Source organism: Crinia signifera, chromosome 3, assembly GCF_055691185.1.
Source record: "Crinia signifera chromosome 3, ASM5569118v1, whole genome shotgun sequence".
Classification (NCBI taxonomy): domain Eukaryota; kingdom Metazoa; phylum Chordata; class Amphibia; order Anura; family Myobatrachidae; genus Crinia; species Crinia signifera.
The window spans coordinates 172,180,753-172,206,002 of record NC_139219.1 but is presented as its reverse complement, the minus strand read 5'-3'; the positions used below and the strand labels follow the sequence as shown (position 1 = coordinate 172,206,002).

The following is a 25,250-nucleotide window of genomic DNA, read 5'->3' as shown; positions in this document are numbered from 1 at the left end:
ATAAAGTGTGTCGAGCGTAGCGAGCCACTGAGCCCTAAGCGTGGCGAGCGCACCTTGTCCCGCGAGGGGGCACATAAAATGAGCCAGAAGCGTGGCAAGAGTAGCGAGCCCCGCGAAGCTACGCGGATTACTTGATGTGTATTCCACGTCCGCTAGCCACGCTTCAGGTTTATTTTCTGCTGCCGCTCGCCACACTTCGCGTTCGCCACACTTTAGAAAATCAGGTCTGCACGAGCGGGACCAGCGTAGCACTCCCTCCACCGCCTCCCCTGCCAGCTCTCCAGGGGCGGCAGCTGCTGCTACCTGTGACCCCACCAGCCCTCCTTCTCTCCTACACATTCCGCCGCAGGCCGGGAGGTTTCCATCTCCCTGCCTTCCACCATGCCCCCCGGCTCCCTGTGCAGGGCCGGCGCGACCCGCTCAGCACAGGATGCAAAGCAGGGAGGCGCCAGAGTGGAGAGGCACTCTCCATGCATTTGCTATCCTGCTGCTGCTGACAGCTGATAATGTGCCTGATAAGCTGTAAGGCAGTCAGCGGCGCCGGAATGGGGTTAGTGAAGCATGGCTCCTCTGTGTTAGGTCACTCTCTCCTTCTCCCACTCCTCCCTGCACCGGCGCACCCCTATTTTATGTCAGGTCCATCTATCCTCTCCTCCCCCTGCTCCCCTGTATCTTCCGGATTCCTCCGTCCGCTCACCTACTCCTCCCTCCCAGCATCCAGGGTTCCCCTACCCCCGCTCCCCTGTATCAGGTCCTCCGGCTTCCCCCGTCCTCCCACCTCCCCCTCCTCCCCAGCATCCAGGCTCACCGCGATCTTTAGGCTGTATGCCCCCTTGCATGGGGAACATGGGCCTGCCAGAAACAGGCCCTGGCCGGTGGCTCTGTTCTTAAGAGGGACTCCTGTTGTCAGTAGCAACTGCCACTGTATACTAGTCCCTTTACAGTTCCTATTCCTTACAGCTAGAGCTGTATTTATGACCATCTACTATACTGATATATATATATAACCAGCAGGTATGGGGACTCGGACATGGGCTGAGACGATCCAAAGCACGGCACTACAGGGTTTAGTGCAACAAAATTTAAATTAGCTAATTAAAATTGTGTTGCACTAAACCCTGTAGTGCCGTGCTTTGGATCGTCTCAGCCCATGTCTGAGTCCCCATACCTGCTGGTTACATTTGACTTGCAAAGGCACACAGGTCCTCTTCAACAGTTGCGTGGAGTGCCGGCTCGCTGCTATCTATCTATATATATAAATATATATATAGATATATATCTATAAAATATATGTATGTGTGCACATATATGCATGTATATTTGTCAATTTGGAGAGGCACAAAGTAACTCCTCCTGCCAATGAGCTTGTAAACTGCCATGGCAACTAGAATGTAATCCCTCTGGGCAATGAGTATGTAAACCCCCTTTCCCCCCATGACAGAGATCATGAAGCCCCTGGAAAGGAGCGTGTAACTCTTGGCAAGGAGCAATATTCCCTGTCATCAAACAAGACACCCCTGGCAATGAGCATGTATACAGGTAACAAGCATGTAGGTAAGCAGAACTTGTGTGGCATAATATGTAATAGGCATTAGAGTTTTTGGCATAATGTGTAATGGGCATTAAGGAGTGTGGTATAATATGTAATGGGTATAACAGTGTGTGGCGTGTCTAATAGGCATTACAGTATGTTTGTGGCATAATGTGTAATGGGCATTATGGTGTCTGGTATAATGTGTAATAATCATTATGGTATGCAGCATAATATATTAAGGGCATCGTGATGATGGCATAATGTGTGATGGGCATTACGGTGTGTGACATAATGTGTAATGGACATTACTGTGTACGTCATAAAGTGTTATAGGCATAACGGTGTGTGACAATGTGTAATGGGCATTGCGGTGTGTTTAATGCTGGTGCAGTATTTCTATAAAGTTCTACTTAGCGCAGGGTGTCTAAGAGGCTCTACCTAGTGCAGTGTGCATAAGGAGCTCTAGCTGGCACAGTGTGTATAAGTGGCACTAATGTGTGGTGTAATGTAAATAACAAACACTCCTTTGTGGTGTAAGGTGAATTGGTACTATTATGTGGCCATACTCTTTCGCCACAATGCCACGCCCTAAATTTTGGGTCCGCACCTACAGTGCCCACTGTCCCTGTTTTTCAGTGTGTGTGCGTATGTTTGTATGGCTGGAGGGGGGAGCCCAGGGACCCAATTCTTTTCCTGGCACAGGGCACCAAAAATTCATAGTTTTTACATTGCTGCTACTGGGCACATGATGTGGCACTACCACTACGGGCATTAAATAGCTTTTTTTTTCAGCATCCGCCTTTGGCACTTGCTGTCTCTTTCTAAAGTACGGGTGGGTGCAAATTTATTGTTTGCAGGAGGGCTCCAAACACCCTAGCACCGGCCCTGTCCCTGTGGCATTCGCCGGGTGGTTAAAATTAATTGTCAGGGAGAGCGAGCCCCTGACGCATTGAATAGGGGGAGAGGGAACCCGGGTGAAATTTATGATTGAATGCCTGTCTAAGTATCAATACTTCAATATTTCAATACCAAGCAAATATATGTTACAATAACAAAGAGTTGCATTAGGACAGCTACAGGCTGATGCGACAGAAAGGGAATGGCTCAGGAATTTCAGATAGTAAGAACAAAAGTAGTTTCTGCTGGCTATTTACACTACAGTAAACAGTAGTCTGCTGCAGCCTGCAGCAGCAAGTATTCCAGGCCAATCCGCACAGAGCCCAGTTCACTGTGCTTTTTGCCCTTTTGACTTTGAGTGCTCATGAAGGGCTACAGAGACCAGACCTTTTTTTATTTATTTTCATCTTGAAAGGAGATCCGGTAGTAACATAATGACTGCAACCATTTGAACTGCTGGAGAGCAGTAAATGTGTAACGTTGTGTGCATAGGAATACTTGCATACAAATAACTTCTTCAGTTGCATGCACCTGCTAAAATGGAAAATTAAATCCAAACTATATAAAACAGAGGAAAGCTATTGCCAAATAAAAGTTATGGAGTCATTTATTGTGGGGTTATAATCTACAACTGTGTTACATATTCAGATTGTCACTTCTGCAGTATGTGGGGATCAGAATGGCTAAAACAGGATGCTAGAAAATCTATTCATTATGCAGATGAATCTATTCTATACCAATATGTAGCTATTCTATTCCTATATGTATGTCTTACATAAACCAGTTATCCATTGTACTGGAACCCATCAATGAAAGCTTTTGACAGGGTAATATTCATCCCTGAAAAACTTTATTGCACTTTCTGTAGAAATAACATTGGAGACAAATTTTCCCACATATACTTGCATACATTATTTCCCTCTGTTTGGTACTGTAAAGGATTATATAGCAAAAGTGTCTTGCTGACCTAGCCTGGCAGCTGATTTAGCAAAAGCAACCAGTTTAAATTGACAAGGGTCATGTGTGTAGATTTATTGGTAAGAGTTTTAGTGGCATTAGGACTGGAACTTCAAAGTGTTCTATATACTATAAAACTCTGTAGCACTCATAGATCTCACATATTCGTTTGAGAGTGCTGGAAATACTTTCTTGACCTTAAAAAAAAAAAAAAAAATCATTAACACTTGTAATCACTTAACATGAAACCACCAAGAAGGTATTCCAAGAGTTTGGGATGGCTCCTTTTGCTTTTATTTTCTTTCTTCAAGAGATGACATTATTGACCTTTGCCAAATGGGCCAGACCATTTTTATTCTTGTTTGAGCTTTATTTTTTGGATGACTTATGCAGCACTGAGTTCTTGTCACTGTCACTTAAAGAATTTTGTTACAGATTCTTCAGTTTGGCTTCTTCAAGTTATAGTATGCTGTAGAAGCATTAATCCACAGGAGATTCTGTCTATTCCAGCTACGGTATAGAATAGATGATAGACATTGAACTAGTTCGACAGTCACTAGGTCGACTACTAACTGTCGACAGTGACTAGGTGGACACCTAAGAATAGTCAACATAGCCTAGGTCAACATTGACAGGTCGACACAAGCTTTAGGTTGACATGGACATGGTCTGTGCATATATCGACATGGACAACGTATAAAAATTGGCTTTCTTTTCACTGTTGGCATGTTATTCTTTCAATAAGGAGTGAACGTTGCACATTTAAATAATTTTAGATTAACAACGGATATACAGATGGAGCCAGCCTCACCCAGCCTGCCAGCGCAACATATCCATAGGTGCAGTGGCGTAACTATATACATGTGGGCCCCATAGCAAAAGTTTGTAAGGGCCCCTATTCATCACCTAATGCTGAAAAATATATATAGCACATGATACTTTGACAGGCAAGGTGGGCCCCTCTCAGCTCTGGGCCCCATAGCTTCTGCACCCCCTGCACCTATGGTAGTTAGGCCCTTGCATAGGTGGGCACTGGCGGTCGCTGGCGGGGGGAACGGCTGGCGGAGAGGAATGGAAGGAGACGCGCAAGCGTCTCACACACTCACATTCCCCATTGCTGAGAATGGGGTGTGCGAGCGTCTCATGCACGTGCGCCCCATTCTGGTGGGGGCGGCGCAGGCAGGCAGGGGATGGCGGATGGTGATCAGATCTAATGAGAGCGACTCCATCTGTAGTAATACTTTTGCTTCTTGTGATTTAATTTGTAATTACATTCACTCTTAGCAAGTCATCACATATGGACCCTTATTTTGGTTCACTCGCAAAGGCAAATTCCTTCTCAAATGGACAGAACCATGCGCACTGCAGGTGGGGCAGATGTAACTTGTGCAGTGCAAAAAAATATTTTTAAATTAGGCATGCAATATACAAACCTTCTGATAAAGAACAACAATCAAGTATAAATGATTGCACAAAGAGATTTAAGGCTACTGCTCTGCTAAGTAGATTTATCTTGAAAAACAAAAATCAATATTGATTTATGTTATTAATTTAATTAAAACGTTAACCTTTAAGGTGCGTACACATGGTGAGAGTTTGGTTAACAACTTTGACTATATAGAAAAAATTGTATGAAATGTTAGTCAAAATCTTACAGCGTTTCCCATGCTTACAATATGAATGGGCAGTAAGTCCGTATCTCAAGGAAAAATAGACCGTACAGGCAAAGCAATTTTGACTATGTCACTTGTAATGTATTTGGCCAAATAGCAAATAGTCGAAATCGCAAGTGCATGTAGCCAAAATCAGGTCCATGCCCGCCAAGGGGAAATCACATAGGGGGCGATTCAGGATCTCTCTCTATGCAATCTGGCATTGGCCCAAGCCCGATGGTCGGGGTTTGTGCATGCACATTTCTGCTGGGTGTTCCCTGCCTGAGGCGGGAGGCTGATGTCACATGACGTCAGTGCCTGCCCTCTATTCAGCGGACTCTGACTGAAATAAAAGTCAATGACCATCAATGATTTCTCTCCCCTTTGGCTGCATGCGAGGGGATGTGTTTGCATACAGTACATCCCCTCGTATAGGGCGGCGGGTGGGGAGGGGCATTCAGCATTTATGGGCTCGCTAAGCAGTGAATGATCGCTGCTTAGCAAGCCTTACTGAATCAGGCCAATAGAGAAAATGTACTATTATTTAGCCAGAGAAGTGTTGGGAACCGAGGATTGCATATTGATGGAGGCGTTTGTGGTCAGGTAAGTTTTCCCTGCTCTATAAACATCAAAAATGTGCTCAAACCTCTGAAAATTACATTCTGACTGCATTTCCCATATGCACCAAGCTCCATAAAGGACAGCACAGTGTTTTTCTATTATAGAAACATTTGTAAAACATACGGTGTTGCTAAAAGCTGTATGTGGCAGAATACATTGCATGCAAAATGTGATGCTTAATGTATCCCACCCAGAGACAGCCTCCAGTCTGACAAATATTGTTGCTGGCACTACCTGGCAGTCACAGATCTCAGAGCTGGTGAGTAAGGTGCTCCCTTTCCGTGGATAGCCCGTTCCGTGGAAGGTACCTTTCCTAGGTACTCCTGGAAGGGAGCTAAAATATATTCAATATAGAGACGGCACTCAGAATAAATCAATAAGCTACTTCATTAAGCTATTTCCTACTGATTCATTCTGAGTGCCGCCTCTATTTTGGAATATATATATATATATATATATATATATATATACTGTATAGTATAGACATACTATATGGTCAATTATTCGGATGCCTGACCATTACACCAACTGTGACTGTAGTAACACTGTATTCAAGTTCAATACACTGTATTTAAGTACATATACTTTAATATGGAGTTAGTCCCCCTTTTGCAGCTATAATGGAATCCACTCTTCTTGAAAGGCATTCCACAAGATTTTGGAGTGTTTCTGTTTGAATTTTATCCCATTTATTCTTTAGAGCATTTATGAGGTCAGGCACTGATATTGGACAAGGAGGCCTGGCTCATAATCTCTGTTCCAGTTCATCCCAAAGGTGCTCAAGGTCAGCGCTCTTGACTTGAACTGATCAAACCCTGTCTTTATAGTTCTTGCGTTGTGCACTAGAGCACTGCTATAGTGGAATAGAAAACGGACTTCCTCAAACTGTTGCCACAAAGTTGGAAGCATAGCATTGTTCAAAATGTCTTTGTATGCTGAAGCATTAAAATGACCCTTCAGTGGAGATAAGGGGCCTAGTCTAAACCCTAAAAAACACCCCCATACCATTATTCCTCCCCCACCAAACTTCACAGTTGGCATAATTCAGTCAGACAGGTAACGTTGGCCTCAGGGGCGGATTTAGGGATGACGGCGCCCCGAGGCACAACAATAACGCCACCCCCTGTCTTATTATATTATTTTTATTGATTACTTATAAGTCCTCATTTGATAATAGCCAATATAATGGATTTATTAAAAAAGCCACTAACTGTGACATTCTTTTATTATGTATACATATCTGCATGTCCTATCATTTACACTCTATTTAAGATGGAATACGGTACAGTACAGTGGATATTTTGCAGTTATTGGTACACTTTGGGCTGACAGTACCATCACAGGCATCCAAGTGCCGCCCCCAAACATGTGCCGCCCCTAGGCACGTGCCTCACGTGCCTTATGGGAAATTCGGCTCTGGTTGGCCTGTCATCCACTAAACCCAGACACGTCCATCTGACTGCCAAACAGAGAAGAATGATTCGAAACTCCACAGAACATGTTTCTAGTGGCGCTTGGCAATGGACTTGGTGATGGGAGCTCCTGCACGGTTTTTGTGTTTACATTAAAGCCAATGGAATATCAGAATTCTCCAGCTATGGAATCAGCAGAGCATTGGTGACTTTTATGCACCATGCATCTTAGCAGCTGTTGACCCAGCTATGTGAATTTACGTGGTCTTCTGCTACATTGCTGAGTTGGTGTTGCTCCACTTTCTAATATAGGGGCAGATGTATTAAGCTTATTGGCTGGACTTTATCTCTCCTTATCACCCTTGCATTTATCTCTTTTTAAGGCTTAATACATCTGCCCCAATATCACTTACAGTTGATATCCAGCAGAGATAAGATTGTCACTTCTTATTGTAAAGGTGGCATCCTATCACAGTACCATGCTTGAAGTCACTGAGCTTTCAGAATGACCCATTTTGTATCACAAATGTTGGCAAATGGAGACTGCATGGCTAAGTGCTTGATTTTATTCAACTGTGTCATTGGGTCTCTTTGAAACACCTGAATTCAATACTTAATGGGTATTGCCCAATACATTTGTCCATATAGTGTAAGTATACTTCTATTTGTACATACAGAAATTCCAATAATTATTGTTAAATATAGAACAATAATATTTTATATATGACAGTTTTACTTTGGTTAGCTTATTTTGATATATTTAGGACCCCCCCATACATATTAGTAGTAGTAGTAGTAGTAGTAGTAGTAGTAGTAGTAGTAGTAGTAGTAGTAGTATTATCATTAGCCAATATGCTCATAGACAATCAACATATGCCTAGTAGTACTTCCTTGGTTTCCATGCTGGCTCATCATCCCCACCCATTTGTTATACACAGGAATCTGCAAGTGAATAAGGGCTCATTAAATTGATTTACTGGGCCTGCTGTCTCTGCACAGACTATTTTGCCTAAAACTGTGGAAATGCTAGAGAGGAAAAGGAGTGGGAGGTCCTTTAATGTCCACCCTAGTGCAACCTGAGTGGTAGCAGATTTATTGTGATGGTTGTAAAGGCAAAATCTAGTCCCAGAAAAACCTGTTTCATTTTGCTTTCCTAGGGAATCCTGCTTAAATCCAGAGAAAGCCCCCAAGAGCTCTGCATATTTTGGAAAGTAATAGCAGGGGGATAGCACCAAAGTCTCTCTTCTTCTTTTAAGCCTTAATTAAGACTGTAAATCACAGAAGCCATGAAACAACTGTTTTGCCAAAAGAAGGACTCTTTGCTTCGGAGCTGGTGTGCATACCTTTCCCTGTTGCCTGATGGAAGCCATAAGTTCCAGAGAGAATATATTGCATATTAGTGCTTATCATACTAATACCTCTGCCTTTCACAACAGAAACAACAGCCAAGCTGTCAGCACTTTATACTAGGCTGATAGTAGGGGAAGGGGGATATATTGCTGTGAAATATTCATAAATCTAGCATCTGCTATTTATTTCCATTTCTGTTCAAATCTTTATGTCGCTGGAAAGTGCACACTGAGAATTTCACAAGCAAATTTCAACCCAAGAAATGTCACTTAGAAATGTCCTTAAGCACTGTTTTTTTCCCCAATGAAGATAACATTGAATTAATCACAAAAATACACTCTATACATTGCTAATGTGGTAAATGTCTATACTAGCTGCAAACATCTGGGTTTTTAAAGCAATATCTACATAGGTGTATAGAAGCCCATTTCCAGCAACCATCACTCCACTATTCTAATGGTGCATTGTGTTTGCTAATAGCGTTAGAAGACTAATGGCTTATTACAAAACCCTTGAAAACCCATGTGAAATGATGTTAGCACTGCTGAAAATGGGTTTTCTCCTTTGAGATGCTATAAAACTGACCTTCCTTTGAGCTAGTTGAGTATCTGGAGCATCACATTTATGGGTTCGATTATACTCTCAAAATGGCCAGAAAAAGAGAACTTTCATGTAAAGCTTGACAGTCTAGACTTGTTCTTCAAAATTAATGCTATTCCATGCGAGAAATTGCCAAGATACTGAACATTTCCTACAACAGTGTGTACTACTCCCTTCAGAGAACAGCACAAACAGGCTCTAACCAGAGTAGATAGAGAAGTGGGAGGCCACAGTACACAACTGAGCAAGAAGACAAGTACATTATAGTTTCAGAAATAGATGCCTCACAGGTTCTCAACTGGCAGCTTCATTATATGGTACCCACAGAATGCCAGTGTCAACGTCTACAGTGAAAAGGCGACTTCGAGATGCTGACCTTCTAGTCAGAGTGGCAAAGAAAAAGCCATATCTGAGACTGGCAAAAGAAAGGAAAAGATTAATTTGGGCAAAAGAACACAGACATGGACAGAGGAAGATTGAAAAAAAGTGTTATGGACAGACAAATCAAAATGTAAGGGGTTTGGATCACGGGAAGAGCATTTGTGAGGCGCCGAACAAGTGAAAAGATTCTGTAAGAGTGTCTGACGCCACCTGTCAAGCGTGGTGGAGGTAATGTGATGGTCTGGGGCTACTTTGGCACTGATAAAGTGGGAGATATGTACAAGGCAAAAGGGATTTTGAATAAGGAAAGCTATCACTCCATTTTGTAACGCCATGTAATACCCTGGGACAGCGCTTGATTGGACCCAATTTCCTCCTCCAACAGGACAATAACCCAATGCACAAGCAAGGTCTATTTTATTGAAGAAGCATGCAGCTGGTATTCTGTCTGTAATGGAGTGGCCACCAGATCTCAACCTCATTGAGCTGTTTTGGGAGCAGCTTGACCATATGGTATGCAAGAAGAACCCATCAAGCCAATCCAACGTGTGGGAGGTGCTTCAGGAAGCGTGGGGGCAAAATCTCTTCAGATTACCTCAACAAATTAACAGCTAGAATGCCAAAAGTCTGCAATGCTGTAATTGCTGAGAAATAAGTATTATTTGATGAAAGCAAAGTTTGAAGGACAAAATTATTATTTGAAATAAAAATCATTATTTCTAACCTTGCCAATGTCTCCACTATATGTTCTATTCATTTTGCAACTCATTTGATAAATTAACGCTAGTTTTCATGTATAAAACAAAATTGTCTGGGAGACCCCAAACTTTTGAATGGTAGTGTACATATTATGTATATGTAAATTATATTACCAGGGAAATTAGCAGGCATGTTATTAGCATAACTTGGTTTTTAAAAGTCAATGTTGTTATTGTTTCAAATAGCACTGTACCTAACTGCACTGTAAGTACCGAGATCCTTGCCTTTTGAGTATTTACAAAAGGAGACAGTGATACAACAAACAGGGTATTTACAGACAGTCAAAAGGTAGGAGGGCCCTGCTCGCAAGCGAGTATATGCATTACTGTCCACTTTACATTGGCAGCAGGGCAGTAGAGAACCTGGCAGGTATTTTTCAGGGGGCGTGGCCTACTTCCATGAGGCATGTGCCACGCAACCTTTAGAATAAATAGTTCCTCCCTGGCCACACTGCAGCGCAGCACAATGAAGCATGTGTTGTGTTAAGAATAGCTGCTGCTGATGCCAGGAAATGGGGTCCCCAATGGGACCCTCCATCAGACCTGGGCCTGGGTAGTTAGTACTTTACAACACCCCTTGCTCTGTGCCACTGATTGGCAGTGTGCACCTATGCAAGGTACTATAAAATTATTATGTTTAAATGGATTAAATACCGGTAAGTGATGGCAAATGGGGGTGGTTATAGTAACAATTGTTAATTAATTTAAATCAAAACTGTATACATTTTTGGCCACTAAGGGAATCCTATAGATATGACTTACTTAAGTCAGTAGTTACAAGTCAAATAGATTGAACATGATGGACTAATGTCTTTTTCAACATTAATTACTATGTTACTATGTTATAAATGAAGTACCCTTATTTGCATATAGCCTTCACTATAGACAAAGCAATATGCAAATGAAACCCCACTGGAACCCCATTGTTTTTCGTACTTGGCGTGTCCAACAGTTCTGTATTTAGTCATGCAAACCAGCTATACCCAATTTAAGCGTTAGGCCCAAAAAGAAAAATATGTGAAAACATGGACGTTTTTTACATTTCTGCTCGCCCCCTCAGGAGGCAATCACCACTGTGAAACATCAACTAAAGCTATAACTTTATAAAGTGCTAGGAAGTGATGCATCTTCTTTAAGTGTAGTACCAGTCAAAGGACAAATTAGGACACAAAGCACTGACTAAATGAAATGTGTCTGCTTCAAATGTCTTCCCTGCTTTAATCTGTTTGCCAGTATTTAGCAGCTTATATGGCTGGTATTTAACCTATTTTCCCTAATGGCAATTAGGAAATGTTTTCATTTCACGTGAAGGGGATTGTCTGTAAAATCCTCTCTCTCTCTCTCTCTCTTCATTGCTCTCCTATTTCTTCGTCTTTCCTTTATCTCTGTCTTCGTGCCTCTGTCTCTCTCTTTCACAGTTCTGTGTATTCTTGCCCCTCGTTACTTTTTTCCTGTGTTTTCCTGTCTCAAGTAGAGCAGGGCTCTCCCAATGTCTTTGGGTTCCAGAGAAGAAATGATTAAGGAGCTGAATGATTGGAATCCAGCTAAATGCACCGATTATTATCTCCTTAGAGCTTTCTTATCTCAGACTATGAGGTGCTTAATGGCTGGACTATTGTTTTTAGCTTGGAGGTATTAATGTAAGAATCAGGGCAGCAAGTGTGATGTCACAGGTGGCAGGAAGGTGACCCAGTGTGCTGATTTCTCCTCTCCTCCTCTCTATAAGCTCTGTCCAACTCACACACGAGTACTTGTATTTTTAGAAGGGAAGAAAAAGAAGATTGTATTTACGTGTCTGGCTAAAGGATTGCAGAGGCTCCCACGTATCCTGCTTAAGAGATGTGCCCTCGGCTCATGCTCTACTTTCTAAGTTAATAAGACATTACACTCTGGCAGGGACACATTGTGAAAGTACTTGCTTGGCAAGGCTCCATCCTTATGTGCTGAAGGTGAGAACGTAAACGTAAATATTTAAACCTGTTTTGTACATCCATTTACCTCTGTCCACTATTAGATTTTACATTTTAGAAGTCTTTATCAACCGATTACTTATCAGTCTTTTACAGCTGTGGGATGGCAATGAAAGGCAGGAAAATAATCTCTAAAAACAATATTCTTTTATTATGTTCCATGTAATAAATTCAAAACACTTTATAATTATTATTTAATTGTGTTTTCTAGGCAGTACATCCTCTCAGGTTTATACAATAGTTTATTTACATCAGCTAAGACATCATTTACAATTTATTAAATGCAGAGAATTAAACTAAATTGTGCCAACTGTTTTAATATAGAGGAAAGCATCAGACTACCACAGAAAGTGTGACTGCCCGAAGGGCGCGTCCTATTAGAAGCCAGACTATTACGGACTATTACTGATGTTCTAAGATGGTGTAAGGCACAGGTTCTCATACTCGGTCCTCAAGACCCCACACTGCATGTTTTGCAGGCCTCCTCACAGAATCACAAGTGAAATGATTAGCTCTATCTGTGGATCTTTTAAAACGTGTCAGCGGGTGACCTGGAAAAGTTGAACTCTGTGGGGACCTGAGGACTGAGTTTGAGAACCACTGGTGTGAGGCTTTGAGTGAAACATTTATTTATGGAAATCAGAACTCAACAAGCTCTGTTTATAAATATGTCAGGTAACATAAACAATTAGCCACCTCTGCATCTTAAATGGGCAGTTTTAACAATGTACATATCAGACTACCAGCCCTAATTCAGACCTGATCACAGGACAAATTTGTTCTCAAAATGGGAAAAACCAGGTGCACTGCAGGTGGGGCAGATGTAACCTGTGCAGAGAGAGTTAGATTTGGGCGAGTTATTGTGTTTCTGTGCAGGGTAAATACTGGCTGCATTATTTTTATACTGCAATTTAGATTTCAGTTTGAACACACCTCACCCAAATCTAAATGTCTTGGCACGTTACATCTGCCCCACCTGCAGTGCACATGGTTTTGCCCATTTTTTTATACAAATTTGTCCTGCGATCAGGTCTGAATTAGGCCCACTGTCACATGGTTACATATGCAACCCTCCCTCCCAGCAATAAATAAAATAATAATATGAATATCTAAAGATATATTATCTTATATTATATATATTATAAGTAAATATTAATTATTTGGTAATAGCATTTATTAAGTGAAATATCACATTTACAATGCAATATAGATGAGTATTCGTAATATTCAACAACATCAAAATCTTAAAAGCACAGCTAAAACAGCCCCAGGCAAATTCCTCAATCCCCTATGTACTCCAAAAATGGGTGACAGCGCTCTAGCAAAGTTTGCGATAAATATAGTATGTGGAAGAAGGGAGCTTGCAGAGAGGTCTTGTCAGGAAGTCTGGCTTGGTCAGCAGGTTGTGTAGTTCATTTGCCTGGTTGTGTCCCTCTTCAATATAATAAAAATATTGCTTCCGGACTAAAAATGAGACAAACTCACCCACGCCGGTCCATGGCATCTAAGGAAGTGAACTGTGTATGTGAGGCAATTCTGTCATATGTAAACCTCATATCTAGGCTTCTATAGGATATTATGGATGTCCAGACCTACAGGAGTTGCTCCATCTGACTGAGACGCGTTGTTCATTCTAGCTCCATTGCATCTGGCTGTTTGTTACCTGCTCCCTGACTTTTCCTCTACTGACCGGTTTGCTGTCATTCTGACTACACTCTCTCTCTCTCTCTTTCTCTCTCTATTTCCAATTGCTTTCTTATTGTCCAATAGTTTGCCAGACCTTTGTGCTGAATTAAGACGGTATATGGTCACTAGGTTGACATTAAAAAAGTCAACATTCATTAGGTCGACCACTCAAAAGGTCGACATGACTTTAGGTTGACAGGGCTATTAGGTCGACACACACATTAGGTCAACATTGGGATAGTCAAAAGGTTGACATGGGTTTTTCACATATTTTTTGAGCCGCCATATGCCGACAGGCGGGATTTCATGCCCTACCATCCACTAAGGTGTGGAGGGAGAAAAGAATAGTGTGCCAAGTGTAGCGAGGCAACGTGCCATAAGCATGATGAGTGCAGCGAGCCATGCGAGGGGACGCGGTGCACCGATATGATGACCATGTCAGCTGTGTCGACATTTGGGACAAAAATTGTGAAAAACCCAGGTCAACCTTTTGACTGTCAACCTTCCCAATGTCAACCTAATGCTTTGCCGACATAATGAGCCTGTTGACCTTTTGAGTGTGTTGACCTAAGGCCTGTCGCCCTTCAGTGGTCGACCTAATGCATGTCGCCCTTCCGTCCTAATGATCCACACCCATTAAGACCACGATTCTGATTAAAAATTTGTTGCTGTTTGTCCTGCAAATGCGTACCAGAGCTGTGATTTACCAGCACTATGGGGTTTATGCAATGCCTTTAGGGGAGCTATGACAGTGAGCAGTGCTGATAGCTCGCAGGTCAGTATTCAACTGACCCCTCTTCACTCGCCATTTCCACCTCGCTGGTTCTTTTCAGCAAGGTGGAAACAGTGACTGCGGATGTCTAAACAGCGAGGCTCACTGCTATATACAGCTGGCTTGCTGCATTTGCGGTGCACCTCGCCCTTCTGGGAAATTCTCATACATCGAGTGGCCAGTGAGGGGGTTGGACGGCACGGATGGCTTTTCCTCTTCAAAAAAAGTATCCTCAACAAACAATTCCCCCTGACCGCAGCTCGCCGGGACAATTGAATACCGCCCTATATCTGTCCTCTGTGCTGCAATGATTCCTCATATATATGCTGCTTTATATATGCTGCTTGTATGTATTACCAGCTAACATCTAAAACATGCTTATGCCAGGAATACATACAATGTCTATTCTACATACTTGCTGAAACACAAATAATCCCACCAGTATTGCCTCTTATTACAGATCTCTAGCCATTGGGGGTCTTCCATACGCATACTAGGGAAACAAATCTACAATAAGTATATGACAGGGCTGTACAGAAAGGCTATGTGGGAACAGAGAATAGCATCATATACATGGGTGTAGCTTTGGGCTGGTGTGGATAGTGGGGTATCAAATGGAGGCATTTGCCAGTATTTAACATGGAGCACTGGTAAATGCCTCCTTCATTGTGCATGAGACGCACTTGCGTCCGCACCCCCTCTTTGTGCAGGAGACTACCCCTCTTCTGCGCTACCGAACTCCTAACCCTGTCGGCAGGGTTGCTGTACCCTGCCGCAATAGTTACTCAGACGCAGGAGCGTCTCAAACAGATGGAGCGCCTCTCCGCCGGCGCCCGCAAGATCCCGCCGGAGAGGGGATCATGCGGGCGCCAGTGCTGTATGAGAGGCGCTCACTAGGCTTGCCAGGGACGCCTGCAGTTCCTGGCAACAGTACGGTAGTTACTTGTGTAGTTTCACGGCGGCAGCCTAACATACACTGATAACGTAGCTTAGGCTGCCGCCGTGAAACTACACAAGTAAGGCAGCCGTTGGGCTACGCTGATATCGTAGCTTAGGCTGCCACCGTGAAACTACACAAGTAAGGCAGCCATTGGGCTATGCTAATAACGTAATTTCAAATGTAGCGTAAGCTGCTGCCGTGAAACTACACAAGTACAGAAATAATACATACTAGGTGTACACTATGACATAATGTGAATCGGGATTACTGTGTGCTACACTACAATATTATTTACTAGGGAACTTCTATTTCCTAGATTGGACGGCACGGATGGCTTTTCCTCTTCAAAAAAAGTATCCTCAACAAACAATTCCCCCTGACCGCAGCTCGCCGGGACAATTGAATACCGCCCTATATCTGTCCTCTGCGCTGCAATGATTCCTCATATATATGCTGCTTTATATATGCTGCTTGTATGTATTACCAGCTAACATCTAAAACATGCTTATGCCAGGAATACATACAATGTCTATTCTACATACTTGCTGAAACACAAATAATCCCACCAGTATTGCCTCTTATTACAGATCTCTAGCCATTGGGGGTCTTCCATACGCATACTAGGGAAACAAATCTACAATAAGTATATGACAGGGCTGTACAGAAAGGCTATGTGGGAACAGAGAATAGCATCATATACATGGGTGTAGCTTTGGGCTGGTGTGGATAGTGGGGTATCAAATGGAGGCATTTGCCAGTATGTAACATGGAGCACTGGTAAATGCCTCCTTCATTGTGCATGAGACGCACTTGCGTCCGCACCCCCTCTTTGTGCAGGAGACTACCCCTCTTCTGCGCTACCGAACTCCTAACCCTGTCGGCAGGGTTGCTGTACCCTGCCGCAATAGTTACTCAGACGCAGGAGCGTCTCAAACAGATGGAGCGCCTCTCCGCCGGCGCCCGCAAGATCCCGCCGGAGAGGGGATCATGCGGGCGCCAGTGCTGTATGAGAGGCGCTCACTAGGCTTGCCAGGGACGCCTGCAGTTCCTGGCAACAGTACGGTAGTTACTTGTGTAGTTTCACGGCGGCAGCCTAACATACACTGATAACGTAGCTTAGGCTGCCGCCGTGAAACTACACAAGTAAGGCAGCCGTTGGGCTACGCTGATATCGTAGCTTAGGCTGCCACCGTGAAACTACACAAGTAAGGCAGCCATTGGGCTATGCTAATAACGTAATTTCAAATGTAGCGTAAGCTGCTGCCGTGAAACTACACAAGTACAGAAATAATACATACTAGGTGTACACTATGCCATAATGTGAATCGGGATTACTGTGTGCTACACTACAATATTATTTACTAGGGAACTTCTATGGGGTTTACAATGAAATTTGACTCTTCTGTGGGCATATAATTAACTAGGGCACTACTATGTGACTTATCATTAAATACGATACTACTATGGGGCATTCAATGATCTTGGGCATTACTATGGGGTGCTGCTGAGAAAGGTGTCTCTCTCTAGAAGCATGGGGGGGCTACCCTTTCAAAATGTTGTTATGGGGCCCCAAGGTCTGGGTACTTCCCTGATCATAAATAACTTGCTGCAGACACTCAACTGGATACACCAATATGCTTGACTAAGTTGGTGTTTTGAATTGTAGGCAACTACTTAGCATGCCTAATATCCAAACTTCAGTTGGCCTCCGTAAGTAAAACATAAACAGTTTACGCTTCTTGCTAAAAACACTGTAACTGGCACTACTGGGGACATGATTGTCATCCAAATTCAGTACCTGAGATAGTACACTAACTTTGTCTTGTTTTTTGAAACCTTGTTTCATGCACAAATAAAATATATTTGTGTGTATTTCATGTGTTTGATGTGTTTATACAACATAAATACAAGATACCTCAAGATTCATCATTGAAATCTAAAAATATTCTGAAATACGGAATAATTCGTTATCCAAAATTCTTCTGATCCCGAGCATTTTGGATAAGGTATACTCAACCTGTAGCAGCAAGGTGTGTCCCATGGCGCCTCATCCAGAGCACTAATAGTCTATTTGGCCTTATATTACCCAAATATAAATTATTCTATCCGTTACCATATGTCTCAGTTCTTAAAGTCGTACATCAGCTTATGGAGGGGTGCGGTATGCGCCTCTGACTGTCAGTATCCCGACATCGGGATCATGACTGCCGGTGCTCCGACAGGGGGGCGAGCGCAAAGAAGCACCTCGCCACGCTGCAGGCCCGGTGGCTCGCTAAAGGTTCTATTCTCCCTCTATGGGGGTCGTGGATCTCCACAAGGGAGAATAGCCCCTGTGAGTCAGGATCCCCCCTGTCAGGGCACCAGCAGTTGGGATCCCGACGTCGGGATCCCCACTGTCAGATCGTCATCCGGCACCCCTTATGGAGAGCAGTCCAATATATTCCGTTTGTCACAAGTCAGATTGATTTGCATTAGATTATTTCTAAACATTGCTAGCTATTTCACATTTAGTAGCACTGAACACAGACTATGAGGTGTCTCCGCCATATCAGATGTGTTTCATGTGAGTAATATATTACAATGCTTTTGGTCCACAACATTGCCAGTTAAAATAATCATTCTGACATATTCAAAGAAACCAGGGTTTTTTTGCACACAGGAATATAGCCAAAGGGCACCTTGTTCACAGTTGTTCATAGTAGAGAAACACATTGCACAACCAGAATTTCAGTCGATTGCATTTCCTGTTAGTAAAACATGGGAAAAAAAATCTAACATTTCATAATGGCAGTGTGACGATCTAGCACGCCTCTTTTCTGTCTCACCAATTATGTTCCGCAATTATTTCTTCACAGAGTTTTAGCCGGCAAATGTTGATCAATTTTAAATGCACCATTCAGCAGTATGAAGTATCTAATAACCCAGCAACCCTAATAACCCAGCAATAAAAGTACAGTATGCTGTCTATTTATCTTTTATACGGCAGTTGTCTTTTTATCATTTAGTATTTTAAGGAATTAAGACATTCCATCTCAAATTCTACGTAATGTGTGTCATACCAATCTATTAAGGCTTATGTTTACATTTAGTTCCACTTTTGTTTTCATATTGATATGTACTTCTAATAGGTGCTTTTTGCTAATATAATTATGTATCCTACTGCCAGTTAGAAAAAAATTACCCAGAAAAGGATAAAAAAACTAAGGGCCCAATTCAGTCCTACCAAATTCGTCCACGTGTACGATGGTGGGGGTCTGCGAATATGTGCATGTACAAACCCGGAGCAAACGCCTTCGGAGTGTTCACACTCTCCGCCGGGGTGTTCGCTCAATGATGGGCAGGAACGGGTTGAGCAGGGGGAGATTGCTGGGGTCCGCCCTGCATTATATGGACATGCCTACAGAAATGATGTAAACGATGGGCGGACACCTGCAAATACAAGCATGTCCATGCCTGTTTGGGGCGTGTGGCTACTGTCACATGTCGGTTTTTTGGGGGTTGGTCGCACAAGACCTCTAATCACAGAGAGGTGGACCCCCTTATTGCAAATATTTATTTCAATAGCAATATGATGCTGGGGGTGTGCTACCATAGGACATGGAGATTTGTATACAGAACAAGAGAGAAAAGATGTCCTGTGTTGGTGCACCAAACAAAGATAAAATTTAACTTTTATTATTTATTAGTTAAGAACTGCGAGATAAAAATGACAACAAATAACAAAAACAAAGGTGGGGTTCACACAATTTAAAACCAAGGTGGCAGGCAGATGTTGCGGGGTTGTTATATAATGCTTTTACTGAGTAGTGTGCGTCTGGTCTGTCCAGATCTTAAGTCTGGCAGGTCAGTAGGCGTGTCTGAGCGGAGGTTAAAATAACCTCTTGTAATAATTTCTCCAAAACCACGGTATTCAGTGCCGGTAAGGGCCCTGAGGAAGCTACTATTTGCGAAGCGCGTGCCGGCTAGCGGTGCGCAGGCAGATGTCTGCATTTTTGTTATTTTTCATATAAATGTATTTTGATTGTGTGTAGTCTCGAAGCTGCGTTAGTCCCCAAACCTGCGCATACTGCCCAGTATATGCAACACCTTGGAGGCGGCTCCAAGTGAATTGGCACAGCCTGCCATACCGGTGGTGTATTCACCTGGGTCCTACAATGGAACGTTTTCCAGGTCAGAGACCATACACACCGGGCGATCTGCAACTGGTGCAGGATATATAAGCAGTGGGAGCTTTATTCATTCAGGAGAGAGTGAGACACCATGACAGCCCCCACAACAGTGCTGACTGTTGCATGTGTGTAAACTCTAGGAGGCGGCTCCACCTGAACAGTCGCAGCTGAGACACCCTGAGGTGCATAGTCATCCACATTGATCCCAGAGCGTCTCCACGCCGGATCTACATAAACACAGGGTGATCTCTTACTGTATCAGTGCATCCATCTGAGGGGTAAACTAGGATACTAACCCCACTTACCGGCACTGAATACCGTGGTTTTGGAGCAATTATTACAAGAGGTTATCTTAACCTCCGCTCAGACACGCCTACTGACCTGCCAGACTTAAGATCTGGACAGACCAGACGCACACTACTCAGTAAAAGCATTATATAACAACCCCGCAACATCTGCCTGCCACCTTGGTTTTAAATTGTGTGAACCCCACCTTTGTTTTTGTTATTTGTTGTCATTTTTATCTCGCAGTTCTTAACTAATAAATAATAAAAGTTAAATTTTATCTTTGTTTGGTGCACCAACACAGGACATCTTTTCTCTCTTGTTCTGTATACTGTCACATGTCGTCAGCACCCGCCCCCATTTCAACCATCACCGTCAAGAATAAAAGTAAGTATAGACTTACTGCTGTTATCCTCAAAGGGAGGAAAAATTATGCAATGGTGATCGACCATCAAATGAGAGCTGCTCCATCTGTACTGGGGTGTCACCAGGGGTGGATCCAGAATAAAATGACAAAGGGTTTCATGATAGGGAAGGAAGTGGGGGGAATAGCATCTTTGGGACCTTATTCCTGGAAAAGGAGTCGTAGCCTCAAAGGAACTGTCTTACCTGTGAATCAAATCCCCCATTTTTATCATGCTAAGGGTATGGGGTACATACAAAAAAAGTTCAAGACATGTTCTGTCCAACCTGCACTTGTAGTCTTGACAACTTGCTGCAGCTGGTGTTCTGAGCTCCTTTGGTGATTGTATAAATCTTAGAAATATTTGGACTTGTCAGTTTAAGATATAGATAATAAATATTTGCATTTAAAAATAGTTTATAATCCTCATCCAGAATCTGCAACTGACAGGAAACAAAGTATTAGAATGCACATAATCGCTCTCATTGCCCCTCCCTTCATTTATCTCACTGCCTCTTCATACATTTTTCATTGCCCACATTTATTTTACTGCCCCATCATACCTGCCTTATTGTCCCCTCCATCCTAATAGCTTTTATTCCCCGTCTCCGTTGCCTCCTTCGTCAATATTGCTTCAATTGCCCCTCCATTGTCATCTCATCAGGGCCGGCACCCCCCACCCCCACCCGGTGGAGCGACGCGGTGCCCACATCGCACAGACCGTCCCCCCTCCCATGGATCAACGCAGCGGGCATCACAGCATCACACGGCTAACCCCAATCCCACCCCGTGGAGCAACGCAGCGGGCAGCGCAGCATCACCCAGAACTGCTCCCCCCCTTTGGAGCAGGAGATCGCCAAGGCGCCCCCCGATCCTGCCTGGGGTGCTCCGGTGACTTGCACCGGCACTGCATCTCATCCCCCTTCACAGGTCCACATCACTAGCCCCCTCATAGCACCAAATACCGCCTCATCACAGAGCCCCATACTGCAACCTCAAAGCACATTATATGCCTCTCATAGTATTAAATGCTACCACCATCACAGCACATAATGTCTCCCTCACAGAACCACACACTGACTCTTCACAGCAAGTAATGTCCCCTCCCCAGCACCACCTACTGCCCCGCCTCCTTACAGCAGAGAGTGCCATGGAACAACAGTTTCTGCATACCTTTTGGAATACCGGCTTGATAAATAGTCCCCTTAATCCTTAAGTATGGATTGCTAATAACATTTTTTTACTTGTAAAGGTTTCTACATTAAGAAACAGCATTTGGACCCTTTGTAAACATAACCATGATAATGTATACTGTAGATCATATTGTTGTATGAATTTCTTACATTTATCTTGAAATGAAAGAAACTGTGATCATTTGAAGGGAAAGGTGTTATCCCTTCCTTCATTTGTCCAGATGCTGATCCCATCCTAAATTAACAGCAATGCCGCTGAAATTACTTTCAAGTCTTGAGAATTTAATCAAGAAAGGCCTTGGTAGTTATAAATTTGTGGCAGCACTCCCTAATTCATCTTGTCATAGTCTGAATTGACTGTCTCTGGCCAGGCATCATCTCTGTGGACATGTAATAAAAGAGCAGAGGGAACGTGAAGGTCATCCCTATTTGGTGCATTTTTCTTTGATATAATAGAAACGTGTTCACATGTAAAGCATTAATTTGCTATTTTGTATTCTCAAAAATATAGATATTACTGTAGAGCATTCTAAAAAAAACCTCTTGTGTACATTTATAGTTACCTACAGTAGGCCTACAGTAGCTGTTCTGGGGAATGTAGTAAGAAGTACGCATATGATGTGTAATTGCACAATCTGCCATTTCTAGTGGTATAGAACAGGAGAAAACAGTCATTCCTAGTAAATCTGAAGAGAAACGAGTTCCGTATTGTACAGGCGAGACGCCTACGTCTGCCTTTTTTGCCACCAAATAGATTTTTCTAAATACAGAAAAAAAGGGAAAATGGTTAGACAAGGTGAAATTCTGTATTTATGAACATATTTCTGTGTGGTTCTAAAAAGAGGAACTTGTTTTCCCAACTGCCTACATATTGCTTGTTTGATAATGTTTTTTTTGCTTTCTGCTTATATAGCTTGTTTTTGTTTTGCTTATTCTCTGCTCTTTTCTCCATTTTCTGCTTATCTTTCCTTTGCAGAATTACAAACTTTAATTATTAAAAAAACAAAACTGCAGCTTCAGGCAACGAAATAACCCTATTGCTAATGATCATTTTTACTAGCAAAGAGTATTTCCCCCTTTCCTGGAAAAGGGCTCAAGTCTAAACTACACTTCATGTAAATTGACGAGAGCCCAAAAATGAGGTCAATTTGAGGTCCGTGGTCCTGGAGTTAATTATCCAAGATGAAAAGATAAAACAGCATGGAAACCAGTATAAGGTTTTGGAACCCTATGTGAAAATGCTAAATGTTACAATTTTTTGTAGAACAAAAATAAAAAAAATGAAGATATTTAGGCCTATACACTAAACAGACGAATCCTTTATGCTAGAAAAAATATAGCTTATATACAGTAGTGTTTCATACTGCTTACATAAATTCTATTGGATTAGGTTTTGATGACTGGAAGCTCTCATAATGTATTTTACAGTAGATGGTTCTCTGGGAACAAACAAACAATGATTTGAGATGATATACAGTTTCTTTCAGAGCCATGCCATTGACTTAAATGTGGGATGGACTTTAAAAGATATGTGGCAGTGTGCAATGAAAAAATCCCTAATTTAAATTTCAAAAGAAAAATGTTTACATGGAAAAACAAAACTGCATAGTTTTTCAGGGAAAATGCATTTTGAAGTGATAGAGATTTAATTTTTTTTTTTTGTATATTGTATAGTGATGTATGTTATGTTGATAATGCAGTGAGGTGCAATTTAGAAAATATTTGTCTTGTGCCAAAAGATTAGTTTCAATTTAGCACCATGAATGCCTGCAGTCTAACTCAATGTGCTGCTGTGTATATTTATTCTAATTATTGTACATAAAACAATATATTTGCTTGTACCAATTGTTTAAAAGCAAGGTTCATTACAATAACTATTCTGCAAATACACATTTCTACTGAAACCAGCACTTACTGATTCTGGGCAACCCTTGCACCTATTGCTGTTCCTAAATGACCAGTAAAAACAAATCTTTTTACGTGTTGTACTACAATCCTGCGCATCTTGATTATTAAGGAAGCCACATAGAACATGAGCTTGCCATTTTCTGCAAACATCTACAGAGAGGATGGGACAAGTAACTTGATCACTTTCAGCATAAATATGCTTTATGCAACGCAATACGCAACGGAATATGCATCGCTATATAAGAAACTAGCAGAACGGGCAGTGTAATGGTTAGCATTACTGCCTCACAGCGCTGAGGTCATGGGTTCGATCCCCACCTGTGTGGAGTTTGTATATTCTCCCCGTGCTTGCATGGGTTTACTCCAGTTACTCCGGTTTCCTCCCACAATCCAAAAATATACAGGTAGGTTAATTGGCTTCCAACAAAATTAACCCTAGAATGTCCGTGGGTGTGTAGTAGTAGTTCGTTTATTTATAAGGCGCCACAAAGTGTCCGCAGTGCCGTACATGTGGTAGGGAATATAGACTGTAAGCTCCACTGGGGCAGGGATGATGTGAATGTTCAAATATCCTCTGTGAAGCGCTGCAGAATATGTGTGCGCTATATAAGAAACTGTTGATAGATAAATAAAGTAATAAATAAATACATTTGTTTGTGAGGTTAGGCGATATAATACAAAGTCTCACATAATCCATCTCTCAGCTACATTTACTACTACTACGGACTAACAAAAATGCAATAAAAAATATATTTTTAGGGGTTTACCGAATTTCCATATGTACTAAGCTCGGCAATGCTGGGCTTTGGTTCAGAGGGTAATGCCAGTTATTGCTGGCATAACTCTATTGAAGGCTATGTGCTTCTTTCCTTATTCTTGCTGAGAGGGATCCAAAACACGGGTTTGGTATTACTCGCCGGTATGTATGGGGAGCACAAAAAAGCCCTTTGCTGGCTTGGTTGCTTGCTTCACTCACCACAGGTTATACTCTCCCTCTATGAGGGGCTAGTACCCCCATGATGGAGAATAGCCCCTGTTGGTTGGGATCGTATCTATCAGGCAGTTGAACAGTTGGGATCTTGGCATCACTATACTGACCGTCCCAGCATTCCCTGCAGTTGCATGCTCCACTCTTCACATGCACAGATGGATTCCTGTGCCATAAAAAGTCCAGTAACCGGCGATCATCGCAAAGGGCAGCTCCTATTGGGAGAGTTGCCCATTACTAATTGCAAATGTTAGTATGTATGCGATTAGTAACAATGCGGTAAGTGGAAGGATGTACTGAAAATAGATGGCACATCCCGCTCTACGGTTCATTTGATAATGATCCGATTAATTTCTATCAGTTATCTGTCGTAATGTGCACAACATAAATGAAACAATCTGCAGCAAAATGGTACAACTCTGATGGGAAGACGGTAAATTTGGAGTAATGTTAATGTTTTTAATTTAAATTTTCCAGATTACACTGATTAGCTTGATGTTTAGGGCTGAGCTGAGAAATCAACCACAGGGCAGCAGTTCTAGAAGTTAGGAAAGCCTTTCAGTACTGATAGATACATGGCATCCAAGGTGATCATAATACCGTCTTTCCTTTCAATAGCAATAGTTTATTGTGGTATTTTGTATTACACCTAGAAATTAGCATCCTTTAAACCCAAGAGAGCCAGCAGTGCAGGTGGAAGAAGGCAATGTGCTTTGATTACCCTAGAGTGAGATGACATTTCCAGCCCTCCCCTTTCACAGCTGCAAACACAGA

The 25,250-nt window shown here is 42.4% G+C and overlaps 1 protein-coding gene across 4 annotated transcripts in view; it reads right to left on the bottom strand.

Annotated features, from left to right (window-relative positions):
* Positions 1 to 25,250, bottom strand: part of LOC146063984 (uncharacterized) — a 66,331-nt gene that overhangs the window by 2,213 nt on the left and 38,868 nt on the right. For 2 of the 4 annotated variants that reach the window (XM_083176960.1, XM_083176961.1), the window contains 3 exons: positions 24,587 to 24,691; positions 21,731 to 21,960; positions 20,675 to 20,830 (listed from right to left, as the gene is read on the bottom strand). In XM_083176960.1, the coding sequence (XP_083033086.1) occupies positions 20,675 to 20,830; positions 21,731 to 21,814 (240 nt within the window). In that variant the 5' untranslated portion in view covers positions 21,815 to 21,960; positions 24,587 to 24,691. Of the gene's footprint in view, positions 1 to 20,674; positions 20,831 to 21,730; positions 21,961 to 22,143; positions 22,428 to 24,586; positions 24,692 to 25,250 lie in introns of those variants that run through there. The other 2 variants (XM_083176962.1, XR_014471727.1) reach the window with 2 other exon arrangements.